The 14,109-nt window shown below is 43.2% G+C and overlaps 1 protein-coding gene across 1 annotated transcript in view; it reads right to left on the reverse strand.

Annotated features, from left to right (window-relative positions):
- Window positions 1-14,109, reverse strand: part of LOC138663287 (uncharacterized) — a 63,347-nt gene that overhangs the window by 9,479 nt on the left and 39,759 nt on the right. The window contains exons 8-11 of the mRNA XM_069749464.1: window positions 9,304-9,632; window positions 8,642-8,686; window positions 7,998-8,124; window positions 7,624-7,907 (exon numbers count right to left, since the gene is read on the reverse strand). Coding sequence (XP_069605565.1) covers window positions 7,624-7,907; window positions 7,998-8,124; window positions 8,642-8,686; window positions 9,304-9,632 — 785 coding nt within the window. The remainder of the gene's footprint in view (window positions 1-7,623; window positions 7,908-7,997; window positions 8,125-8,641; window positions 8,687-9,303; window positions 9,633-14,109) is intronic.

Here is a 14,109-nt window from a genome sequence, read left to right on the forward strand (position 1 = left end):
AGAGCCACTCGATGACAGCAAGTTACATTTGCCGTTAGAGGACTTCTCAATCAAAAAGATTAGACACTTATTGAAGAGTACTATGCTGGCAATCTGACATTTCGATGTCAGTTCTGCCAATCTAAAAATTTCAAAGACGTAATGGCGCAGGACAAAACATTCCCTTCCTGCTGCGAGAGGACGCATCCAATTACGTCCCATTCGTATCGATGATCAATTAGTCAAGTTGAGGAAAGGAGAGCATCAGCACTCCAATACCTTTATGGCTAATATAAGGCAATAAAATAGCTCGCTTGCTTTGGCATCAATGGGAGCACAAGTAGCGCCACCTCCTGGGCATGGTCCATACGTTTTTCGAATTCATGGACAAATTTACCACAGAAGTACCGCATTGCATCCCGCTGTGGGTAGTACTCCCAAGTTTGCCCAGATTTATATCTTGGACAGTGAAGAAGCATTAAGTACAAGAAGTCAAGCAAATAAAAAGTGCTTCCCAGCACTACTATCATCTCTTGGAGAGAAAATGAAAGCAATTAACCCAATCACAAGAGCCTTCACAATGATGAGGGAATTTGAAATAGAGGAAGAGAGGATTGCTGAATTAGAAAATCGCGATCCACTCGAAATAATGTCAATTTGAAATGACTACAATGATGACCAGAGGCGCTACAATGCACCAAGGTGCAATGAAGTAGCTATAATTTATCAAAATGCAATGGACGATAATAGGGACATCAGAGTTCACCTCAAAAGTGTAAACCAAACTGTTCAAATCAGCTTTCTTCACAGAAAGTGTGATGCAATGACATATGCACATCTATTCCCATATGGGTACAGTGGATGGACAATAAATTTGACAACTCCAATGTCCTAAGTGTGCAACATCAAGGAATTGGTGACATTCATCTACCACCCATACCAGTGGATCAAGATCGACAAGAAAAAAATCACCCTGTTGCAGTACTATGCATACAGGCTTGCCATTCGTGATGAGTTCAATCCCTTTTTAAATGCTGGGAAGTTGACGCAACAATTTATCGTTGACAGTTGCGTCAAAATTGAATCCCACAGGATCGAATATATAAAACAAAATCAAAAGGCATTACACGTCGACAGTTATGTCGGCATTATAGATCACATCCATAATGCTGCATTACACCAAGAGCTAAAATCTGGGACACCAGTTATTTTACCGTCCACTTTCATTGGAAGCCAATCAATGTTGAGCTATGCGCTTCAATAAAAAGTGTTAAATATGTTATCAAATATGTATACAAAGGACATGACTGTGCCAATATCAAGTTTGATACATTAAACTGGAATGAACCAGCCATGTACCTAGATTCTTGGTATATAAGCGCCCCTGAGGACATGCGGAGAATCAGAAAAAATAAAATGCATGATGCTGTTCACCTTGAAAACATGCAGCAAGTGTTTTTCGAAGATGGTAAGGTGGATATGGTTATTTCAGACTCAAAAGCCTCTACTCTGCAGGCTTATTTTGAGCTAAACAGAGTTGACGCCTTCGCCCGTCAGTATTTGTACAGTGAAATCCCTGAACAATATGTCTGGGATAGAAAAGCTGTACCAGAAGGATGGAAAAAATGACGGGCTCAATTTGGGAAAACAATTGCCCGAATATATACAGTCTCTCTAACAGATGGTGAGCTGTATTACTTAAGACTCCTTTTACTTCACGTAAGAGGAGCAAAGCCTTATGCTGACTTAAGGACTGTCAATGGAGTCGTACATGACACGTATAAAAATGCGTGCATTGATCTTCATCTTTTGGAAGACAATTCTGTTGTGAATTCCGCTCTTGGGCTCCCTCCGGTGGTTGTAAGTGGCACTTTTGTGAGTTCTGCTCTTGGGCTCCCTCCGGTGGTTTTAATTGGTATGGCTGCTCCTTGGATTTAGCAGTCTGCAGCTGCTTCCACTGAATGTCTTTCTGCTCGGCTATTTATGCCTGGCTCTTCTCTTCAGCCAGTGCCACTTGTCAATGGTTCCTGGTTGGATTCACATCTCTCTTGGATTTCCCTGATTTCCTGACCAGTTCAGCAAAGATAAGTCCTTTCTTTGCTCTTTTCTGTCCACATGTTGTGGACTTATTCGTTCTGTGTATTCTATGTTTTGTCCAGCTTGTCAGTATGGATTAATTCAGTTTAGCTGGAAGCTCTGGGAAGCAGATTTACCCTCCACACCTTTAGTCAGGTGTGGAGATTTTTGTAAACTCTGTGTGGATTTTTGTAGTTTTTATACTGACCGCACAGTATTCCGTCCTGTCCTATCTATCTAGCTAGACTGGCCTCCTGTGCTACATCCTGGTTTCATTCTACGTATGTCTTTTCCCTCTCCACTCACAGTCATTACTTGTGGGGGGCTATCTATCCTTTGGGGATTTTCTCTGAGGCAAGATAGTTTTCCTGTTTCTATCTTTAGGGGTAGTTAGTTCTCAGGCTGTGACGAGGTGCCTAGGGAGTGACAGGAGCATCCCACGGCTACTTCTAGTGTTGTGTTGAGCTTAGGGACTGCGGTCAGTACAGGTACCACCTCCTTCAGAGCTCGTCCCATGTTGCTCCTAAACCACCACTTCATAACAGTACAAGTGGCCAAAAGTGAATTAAATGCATCTCAAAAGAAGGAAAAGAAAAATTTTCTGAGCCATTTTTTTTTCTGTGCTCTGTTTTGTCTTTTTTGTCCACTTGATCTCTGGGTGGTCAGGATTTATGCTCTGGCATGGATGTTCAGGGTTTGTTTTCTCGTGTGGATCAACTTGCTGCAAGAGTACAGAGTATCCAAGATTATGTTGTCCAGACTCCGGCTTTGGAGCCTAAAATTCCTACTCCTGATTTGTTTTTTGGGGACAGATCCAAGTTTTTGAACTTTAAAAATAACTGCAAATTGTTTTTTGCTTTGAAACCCCGTTCTTCTGGTGATCCCATTCAGCAAGTTAAAATCATCATATCCTTGCAAGTGCTCGGATTATTGTATGACGAACCTAATTCTGTGGATCATGCAGAAAAAACCCTGTTGGCCCTGTGTCAAGGTCAGGAAGCGGCAGAATTATACTGCCAGAAATTTAGAAAATGGTCTGTGCTCACTAAATGGAATGAGGATGCTCTGGCTGCTATTTTCAGAAAAGGTCTTTCTGAAGCCCTTAAAGATGTTATGGTGGGCTTCCCTACGCCTGCTGGTTTGAGCGAATCTATGTCTCTAGCCATTCAGATTGATCGGCGTCTGCGCGAGCGCAAAGCTGCGCACCATATGGCAGTGTCCTCTGAGCAGAGTCCTGAGCCTATGCAGTGTGATAGGATTTTGACTTGAACAGAACGACAGAAATTCAGACGTCAGAATAGGCTGTGTTTTTACTGTGGTGATTCTGCTCATGTTATTTCCGATTGCCCTAAGCGTACTAGGAGGGTCGCTAGGTCTGTTACCATCAGTACTGTACAGCCTAAATTTCTTTTATCTGTGACCCTGATTTGCTCATTGTCGTCCTTTTCTGTCATGGCATTTGTGGATTCAGGCGCTGCCCTGAACTTAATGGACTTAGAATTCGCCGGGCGCTGTGGTTTTTCCTTGCAGCCTTTGCAGAGCCTTATTCCTTTGAGGATAAACCTCAGTACTGGACGCAGATGACCATGTACATGGCTCCAGCACATCAGGAAGATTGCCTTTTCTGGTGTTGCATAACCTGCATGATGTTGTTGTACTGGGTTTTCCATGGTTACAGGAACATAATCCGGTGCTGGATTGGAAAACTATGTCTGTGACTAGTTGGGGTTGTCAAGGGGTACATAGTGACGTTCCTTTGATGTCAATTTGCTCTTCCCCCTCTTCTGAGGTCCCTGAGTTTTTGTCGGATTTCCTGGATGTATTTGATGAGCCCAAGTCCAGTTCCCTTCCTCTACATAGGGACTGTGATTGTGCTATTAACTTGATTCCAGGTTGTAAGTTCCCTAAGGGCTGACTTTTCAATCTGTCTGTGCCAGAGCATGCCGCCATGCGGAGTTATGTTAAGGAATCTTTGGAGAAGGGGCATATTCGGCCGTCTTCGTCACCATTGGGAGCGGGTTTCTTTTTTGTTGCTAAGAAGGATGGCTCCTTGAGACCCTGTATAGATTATCGTCTTCTTAATAAGATCACGGTCAAATTCCAATACCCCTTGCCTTTGCTTTCTGATTTGTTTGCTCAGATTAAGGGGGCTAGTTGGTTTACTAAGATTGACCTTCGAGGGGCATATAATCTTGTTCGTATTAAACAGGGTGACGAATGGAAAACTGCATTTAATACGCCCGAAGGCCATTTTGAATACCTCGTGATGCCATTCGGGCTCTCTAATGCTCCATCTGTGTTCCAATCTTTCATGCATGATATTTTCCGCAATTATCTTGATAAATTCATGGTTGTATATTTGGATGATATTTTGATTTTTTCCGATGATTGGGAGTCTCATGTGAAGCAGGTCAGGATGGTATTCCAGATCCTTCATGATAATGCTTTATTTGTGAAGGGGTCTAAGTGCCTATTCGGAGTTCAGAAGGTCTCTTCTTTGGGTTTAATTTTTTCTCCCTTGTCTATGGAAATGGATCCTGATAAGGTCCAAGCTATCATGACTGGATTCAACCCACATCTGTGAAGACATCTGGGAAGACGGTATAACGGCTGCAATCACTTTCCAAATGACCTACCAACTTTGCAAATTATTTGCTATAATTTGTGTATATGGGGAACCAGCTAAACCATTGGCATTATGGCAAAAATATAAAACCGAATTTAATGGAGGATTACACCAGGCAGTATACTCCAGAAATTGCTGAGCAACTGGCTCTTTGTGATATTAATGAAGTGCTCATAAGCAATAAAAAGTCATGTGCTGACTACGGATTGCCAACTCCAGTAAATGTTCCAGATGAAATACTTGACCAACTGAATTGTGCTGTAATAAAGCAGGAGGCTGAGCAATTGAAAGCTATGCTTAATGAAGCTCAGAAATCAGCTTTCGATGCAATTATGCAAGCAGTCAATGCTACATCACAGTCAGACTACACTAGCTCACACTGTTTTTTTTGTGGACGGCCCAAGAGGCAGTGGGAAGACATTTGTGTACAACTGCTTCACAAGGCACTACAAGCAGAAAAGAAGTCTATTTGCTCAGTAGCCTCCACTGGATTGGCGGCTACATTACTACAAAACGGCAGCACCTACCATTCCAAGTTTGGCCATGGAATTACAACAAATGAGACCAGTGTCAAAAATTAAGCCAACCTCACTTCAAACAAAGGAGCTTGGAGAGTCATCTGTCGTTATTTGGGACGAAGTAACAATGACTCCCTGTTTTAATATGAACACTGTGGATAATTTGTTCCCAGACATATGTGGAAAAAAGACCATTTAGTGGAAAAGTTTTCATAAACGGTGGTGACTTTCATCAAACCCTACCAATAGTGGAAGGTGGAAAAAGAGCCCAAATTGTACAGTCCACCATTAAATACTCAAAATACTGGAATCAGTTTTCACGGTTCCAGTTACAACAGAATATGAGAACGCCTCAGGACGAAGTGGAGTACAACTCATGGTTACTGAAACTTGGCAATGGAGAGTTGTATATGGTCTACCAGAAGACACAATTGAAATCCCAAATTTTTTTATTGAAGAGAGTGATTTAATTACAGCTATTTTTGGTGACTCAATTGAGATTACCGATGCAACGGTAGAAGCAACTGCCAATAAAGCAATTGTTATGCCATTGAATGATGACGTTCACGCCTTGAACAACAAAATTCTTAGTCAAGTTCAAGGTGAACACTCAAAATATCGCTCCATCGACACTATTGCGGAAGAGGAGGGTGTAATTCTCAAAGATTACCCTGTAGAGTTTCTCTTTGAATCCCACTGGGATGCCTCCTCATGAACTAAAGCTGAATCCAGGAGCTGCAATTATGCTCCTGCGTAATCTTAACAGAAAGCATGGCCTTGGTAATGGCACAAGGCTTTATGGGAAAAGCTTAAAAGCAAACCTTATTCATGCCCCTGCTTTAAATGGAAAAGCAAAGGGTGAGACAGTTCTTATTCCAAGATCTAACCTGATTTCCAAAGATAAAAACTTGCCAGTCCAGATGCGATGGCGTCAGTTTCCTGTCATGTTGGCTTTTGCAATCACCATCAAATCTCTGGGACAGTCCTTGGATATTGTAGGAATTTATTTGCCTCTCCCAGTGTTTTTACACTGGCAGTTATATGTGGCTTTCTCCAGAGGAAGGAAAAGCCAACAAATAAGGGTCAAAATATTTGAGACACAGAAGCAAGGTAAACTTATTCCTAACGTTGACAAATGGTTTACTGTCAACTGTGTGTACAAAGAAGTCTTTTATTAAGCTTTTTAATAATTGTAAAAGCCAAAAAATGTTGTACACAAAAGCGGGACTAACTTCTAGCCGCCTGTCTGCAGACCAAACATTGGGAATGGGCAGGGCCTTGGGGGCAGATCCCAAGTGCGCTCAACTATGTGAAATAGCTTACGCTCAGAAACATTGAGGATTAGCGCTATTGGATAGCTCTACCCGTTCATTTAATTTAGGAATAGCGCTATTGGATAGCTCTACCTGTGAAGGAACAAATTATGAAAGATTCTCCATTTTGTGCTAGATTCTCCATTTTGTGCTTTGACTCCATTTTCTTGTTGGTCAAAGATAAATTCTGTTATTTAATTAGGTAAAAGGTTACAGCTGCCATGAAGTAATTTTATCTTGTTTTTCATAAGTCTGTTATTCAACTAGGCTATGGTTCATAATTGGTATAAAGACCTTGAGTGTTCTAACTCGAGCCAGATAAGAGACTCGGGGGTGTATCGCTATACAAGACTGAGGCATCTGTTAGTATGTCTTTTTTATGCCAAGAAGACATGACCATATCTGTAGTTTCTGTTTTTTCTGTATCTTCATGGGCTAAGTTTTTTCTGCATTCTTATAGGTTAAGAACTGTGAGCGTGTTCTTATGCTGATTGGTTGAAGTATAATTTCTATGACTATGAAAAGTCTTACACAATAAACGGGGGCCAGAGATCTGCTCGATCCCCCATACAGAGGCACGTGTCTCCGTCTCGTCTGGTTATTTTCAGTTGCCGGCAACGCCCTGTAGATTAATTTGGAAATCACTGAGTCAACCGTGAAGGATCAATTAAGATCCTCCCTCGACATACCCGTTCACTTTCTTCATGGATAGCGCTATTGGATGGCTCTACCCGTTCATTTCCTTTAGGAATAGCGCTATGGGATACTGTAGCTCTACCCGTTCATTTCCTTTAGGAATAGCGCTATTGGATAGCTCTACCCGAACAGTATTAACTACAGAGCTTTTTCATACACAAGGTAGGAGTGGCAGGAGAGGTACCCCAGGTATTTATGTTTGCTATTAGCCTGCACATACGCCAGTCTGGTGCGTGGGTACACCCCATTGCGTGGTTCGTAATCACAGCGCGCGCCCTAAGGGAGCCCAATCATTCGTTAATATTAATTCCATAGCGCTTTACATACATTTGCAGTTACTTTCACATCTATACATTCGGTATGAATACTTGGATAATTTGCAGAAAATACTAAGCAATGACTATCCAATGCTTACCCCCTTTTCAGGCTTTTAGGTTTCTTCTCATTGAGTCCCTGTTCAATTTTTTTTAATCCCTCTAAAAAAGATTTTGCGTGGATTTGGGTTTCCTCATCCAGGTCACCGGTCAGAAAAAATACCAGTTGGCGCACATTTCCTATATATTTTTTCAGGGTTTTTTCAGCTGTTTTTAGTTTTGACAGTGCATCAAAATATGCCATGGTCTTATCAAATTCCTTCATAAAATCCAGGGTGATTTCCTCGGGGCTGACATAATAAAGAAATCTGGCAACATTGTCTACCTGAAATTGAGCACACGACATACATTAGGATTTGAGTATTTTAAGGCGCATTAATCAACTACATGCAACCTGACAGTGCAGCAAACTTGCCATTCGCTCCACAGAAATCTCTGAGTGGGTCTTCTGTAAATATTCCTTAAAACTTGTCAGCATGGGAGATGCTAAATCGTGTTTCTGTTGCAGCCCGGCCTCTGACAAATGTTTTCGCAGGTGTAACCTGAAACGGATGTTGACATATTAGGGCACATAGTAGAGGTTTTCTTTGCTTATAATTGATGTCAAACATTATTTTCATCAAGGCCCATGAGCTTCAAGCTACGCCATTGATCAAGATCGGACTACACTATCCATACGCAGGGACATCCATGCTGCATCACAGGAGACAAGGCGAGGACTTCCCACCCACCTTGCTTGGCCAGACCACCTCCGTACCCATCACTACCCAAAAAAAAAAAACACCATTTACCAGGTTTCTGAGGTCCCAGGGACCGGGAAGAGAAGAGGACGCATGGCCGGTCCCGGGACTACCCTGTGTACCTGCTGACTGCCTAATAACATACATTATGAGTTGGCATGTATATATTCACCAGATACGGAGATGATCCAGACTGTGTCCGTGTGCCCTGTTATCCAATTAAATAACTGATATCCACAGATATATCTGCCCATGCCTAGTGATAATACTTCATCTGTTACAGATACAGTACATAGGTCTAATGATAAATGGAACTTACTGAGATCTTTCACCGCTGATGCCGGTAACTTCACAGTCTGCTATCCTAAGGAGATTAATTTAAATATGCATTTTTACTTGGTAAATACATTCATATCTGCCACTTGGCTTTCCACCCAGCACCTCACATCTGTATATGCCACCCAGCTTTCCAGTATCCCAGCATTACATTAACAGTGCTGTAGGACAGGTTACCTACTAATACATTATTGGCTTGTCTCTTGACAAGTTGATTGTATGAAAGCGGTTGTCATAGATGGGTGCACAAATCCATGTCTTTATTCAAAAACATTGGACGCAACATTTGCATTTTCCCTGGCACAGACTGAGTCAGAAAATGCAATGTGATCATACCCTAACAAATTCAAACCATAAACTCTTGTAATTATTTTTTTTTTTAACTTAAAGTATGTTCACACTGCATTTTAGTGCCTAAATCTGTCCTGAGGAACGCTAAAACTGCATCTTATTCAGTACACAAACACAGATTTACATCACTGAAAAAAAATAGGCATCTTTAATCATGGGCTATTTCCTTAACCCCTTAACATACCCCGTGTTATCATGCATCTATATCTGCTACCCAGATCTCCGCCTTCTTCTGTCACACATATAGATCTGCCACCCAGCTTCCCATAAGGGTAGAAGGAGCTATATATTTACCTTATTGAGGGCTTATTTAAGACCGTGCATCCTCGTCTCTCCAAAAAATCAGCAAAAAATTCCTTGGGATCTTCAAACTTACTCTTCTTGAAATCGAGGGAGTCATATGGAACTACAGATAAATATTTGATTATGTTGCGCTGTTTCCTCTTTGCTTCCTCAAAAACGTTGTTGCGCTCCTCTTCAGAAGCCGTTTTCATGCAGGACTTGCACAGATGCCTAGATAATTTGCGCTGTAAAGTCTTGCACATCTTGCAAAAAAGTTGTCCGAAATGCCTTGTAGAAGTCATCCTTGATATATGCCGTATTTTTCGGTTTATAAGATGCACCTAGGTTTTAGAGGAGGAAATTAGGGGAAAAAAATTGAAGCAAAAAATGTGGTCAATTCTGTACTTAATATCCCCTATCCTACTATATATGGTCCCCTCAGCCCCATCCTGATACACATGGCTCCCTAATCCCTGCCCTGGTATGCATGGCCCCCTTCCTGTTCCTGGTATGCATGGCTCCATCAGAAAACGTTATAAAAAACCCAATACACTTACCTACCCGGTGTTCCCTGCCAGTGTCCTGCTCCGGTGCCAGCAACTGCTTTATGCTTGTAAGCAACGCATGCCACTGACGTCATGCGCTGCTCACAAGCAGAGCACAGCTGCTGGAATCCTAGCGGGGACTGCATGCAGCGACCAATGAGTATTCACTGCTCTTCAGTAGTGTGCAGTGTCAGCCACCGGCTTCCAGCTGCTGACGGTGATCACATGTGCTGATACTTTTTTTTTATTCAAATAAATTTTTATTAAGAATAACAAGATAAATTACATGTTACATTCTCATTACAAAGCTTTCCCCCCCCCTTCAAACATTCCCCTTCAATCCCACCACCCCCCAACCCCACCCAACAAAGCAGCTCACCTTGCTTAGCACTTCCATCATTAATAATAATCTTTATTTTTATATAGCGCTAACATATTCCGCAGCGCTTTACAGTTTTGCACACATTATCATCACTGTCCCCGATGGGGCTCACAATCTAGAATCCCTATCAGTATGTCTTTGGAATGTGGGAGGAAACCGGAGTGCCCGGAGGAAACCCACGCAAACACGGAGAGAACATACAAACTCTTTGCAGATGTTGTCCTGGGTGGGATTGGAACCCAGAACCCCAGCGCTGCAAGGCTGCAGTGCTAACCACTGCGCCACCGTGCTGCCCCCCATTAGACCAATATACTATCTAATCCCTCGGCCAATAATATAAGCCACATTTAACATTACCATTAATTAGGAACCTTAATTAACTCTCCCTCTATAATACCCCTATCCCATAGCAATCCACGGAGACTACATTTTATTGAACATTTCGATTTTCCCTCTTTTTTTTATAAAACCCCTTTTCCAGTGTCAGGCCCTGCTTCACATACTGGAGGAACGCTCCTCTTGACGGCGGTTCTTCCCTAATCCAATTTCGAGCTATTACCTTCCTAGCCATGTATAACAATCTGGCAATAGCTATCTTTAGGTTGTTATCCACTCCAATCTCATCCACACATCCCAACAAGCACACTATAGGATCCCTTGTCACCTTACATCCATACGCACCTTCCATACGACTCAAAACTACCACCCAAAAAGCAGCCAGTCTCGGACACGTCCACATCATATGGAGTATATCAGCATCTGCAGTTTTACACCTCGGGCATTCAGAATCATCACGCAAACCTGCCTTATATAGCACCATCGGTGACTTATAAACCCTGTGTATCACATAAAGCTGTGACAGTCTATACGGTTCGCTCAGTGACAATCGTGGGACCCATTCTAGCACCGACTGCCAAGTCTCATTCTCCATTGGACCGAGATCCCTCTCCCACTTAGCTCTCGCCATTATTGGAAACCCCAATAGGAAAGTATGCAACAGATCTTTATACAAAGTAGATATGACTCCCCCAGTAGTCCCTTCATTACACACATACTCCAGTACTATATCCCTCTGAATTCCAATACCTCCGTTTCTACTCTGAGCTCCAAAAGCATGCCTCATCCGCAAATACTGAAATTCCCCCACAGTCCCAAGACCAAATTCCACCTGTAATTGATAAAATGATTTCAATTCACCTCGCTCAATTATTTGATACACGTATTGAATCCCTTTGACTTGCCATTCTGTCAGTACTCCCAGTGCCTCAAACTCCTGTAAGTTGCTGTTATGCCATAGCGGTGAGAATCTAGTCAAATCCGTGACCCCCCGTATATGTCTCAGCCTACCCCACAGCCTGCGTATCAACAACACAGTCGGGTATAATTTCCCCAGAGCCCCCAGGGATCCATCCTCCAAACATTGTACTACTGGCCTTCTTTTTGTCACCACTTCCATCAGCCGCTGTACCGCCCCAGATGACCCTTCATGTGCCCAGCCTTTTAAATGCTGACTCTGGGCTGCAAGAAAATATATTTCAGGGTTAGGCAATGCCAGTCCCCCATCTTCCTTGGGTCACTGAAGTGTCTCCAGTTTGATACGCGGATGCTGACATGTGCTGATACTTAAGAGAAATAAATATTCATGAATATTAATTTCTCAAGTATCGGCACGCGTGACCGCCGGTGGCTGACACTGCCCACTACTGAAGAGCAATGGATACTCACTGTTCTTTGCGTGCACAGTCCCGGCGTACAGAGCAATGAGTATTCCGGCAGCTGTGCTCTGCTTGTGAGCAGCACATGATGTACCTGCCATACAACGCTTAGAAGCACTTGTTGGCACCAGAGCAGGATGCTGCGAGGAAGCGCCGAGTAGGTAAGTGTAATGTTTTTTTTTTTTTTAATGTTTTCTGATGGGGCCAATGTAAGGATGGGGCCATGCATACTGGGATGAGATGGAAGCACTGCATACCAGGGTAGGGATGGTGCCATGAATACTAGGATGAGATGGGGACCCTGCATACCAGAATAGGGATGGGACCATGCATACTAGGATGAGATGGGAGCCCTGCATGCCAGGAGGAAATGGGGCCCTGCATATTAGGACTAGATGGGGCCATGCATGCCAGGACCGGGGTTAGGGGGGAATCATACCAAGATACTATTATTAAAGAGAAATGAATATTCATGGCCCTCCATGCCCATGGGCATGGAATGCAGTGAATATTCATTTCTCTTTAACAGAGGGAACAGGAGTAAGGGTATGTTCACACGGGCCGTAAATGCTGCGGGTTAGACGCTCCGTACCTCCGCAGCGGCCAGATGTTACAGCATAGAGGATGGGATTTCATGAAATCCCAACTCCACTATGCGTCCTGAGATGCCTCCTGCTTCCCTGCGGAGATGCACATGTGGCGCTTCTTTCCAGACCACAGCATGTCAATTTATGTTCCGAAGACTCTCTGCTGTGTGAATTACCCATTCACTATCATTAGATGCTGTCAAACCGCATTATCTTCTTAGTCTCATACAAATTAAGTGCGGGAACGGAGTTTACTACGCATGTGTACTAATTTAAATAATGTTGTACCTCGTTTCAACTGGAAGTTTGTGTACACTGTAGTTCTCGCGATGAGCTGAGCTGATTGCGAGAACTGCCATACACATGACCAACGGGAACGGCTATCTCCGGTCACTAGCCAAGTTCTCACAATCAGGTGATCACGAGAACTGCAGTGCACTTGACTACGGGCGACTGAGTTATCTCCGGTCATCAGAGGTCACCATATTCAAGCTCCACTGTGTCTGGATGTCAGGCTGAATGGTGGCATAATGCAATCGTTCAGCCAAAAGATCCAGATGTATCAGAGCTGGGCTCGTCGTGAGACAGTATGTACCGTACTTTTCGGATCATAAGACACAGCAGATCATAAGACGCACATAGGTTTTAGAGGAGGAAATTCTGAAAAAAAAAACACAGAAACACTGATAAATATGGTCCCCTCATCCCCATTCTGATACACATGGCCCCTCATCCCTATCCTGGTATGCATGCCTCCTTATCCCTAGCATGGTATGCATGGCCCCCTCATCCCTATCATGGTAGAAATGGTTCCCCTTATACTGGCAGGAATGATCGCCCTCATTTCTATACTGGTTTGTGGGGTCCCCATCTCATCCAATTTAACCTGGTATGATTGGCCCCCATCCAAGTCCTGGTATGCATGGTTCCATCCTTATCCTGGTATTGCCCCATCAGAAAACATAAAAAAAAAAATTACACTTACCTACCCGGCATTCCCTTGCAGCGTCCTGCTCCGATGCCAGCAACTGCTTTATGCTTGTAAGCAGCCCATGGCAGGGACGTCATGCGTTCCTCACAAGCAGAGCACAGCTGCCAGAATACACACCGGGACCGTTCATTGCAGAGAGCAGTGAGTATTCATTGCTCTTCAGTAGTGCGCAGTGTCAGCCACCGGCTTCCTGCTGCTACCGTCGGTCACATGTGCCGATACTTAAGAGAAATGAATATTCAGAGTATTCTCTATTCTATAATATTCAGAATATTCAATATAATAGAATAATTCTCAGAATATTCAATATAATAGAATAATTCTAAGCTCAAATTTTACTGCCTGAGGAGCAGGCACAGAGAGCAGTAAATCACCAGAATGAGCTGAATGTCAGAGCTGGGAATCCGCTCCCACTGAGGTCAGAAAGTGAGGTGTACGGAGTTCAATATCGTGGGAATCCGTTCTGCTCACAAATAGCAGTATGGACAGGAGACCAGAACCACAGTGCACCTGTAACAACTCTGCTGGCATCACGGCATGGCCTCTCATCTCTCACACTATCTTACCCACTGCTCCAGGCCATGATGTGGTTTCTGTT

Source organism: Ranitomeya imitator, chromosome 2 (genome assembly GCF_032444005.1).
Source record: "Ranitomeya imitator isolate aRanImi1 chromosome 2, aRanImi1.pri, whole genome shotgun sequence".
Lineage (NCBI taxonomy): Eukaryota > Metazoa > Chordata > Amphibia > Anura > Dendrobatidae > Ranitomeya > Ranitomeya imitator.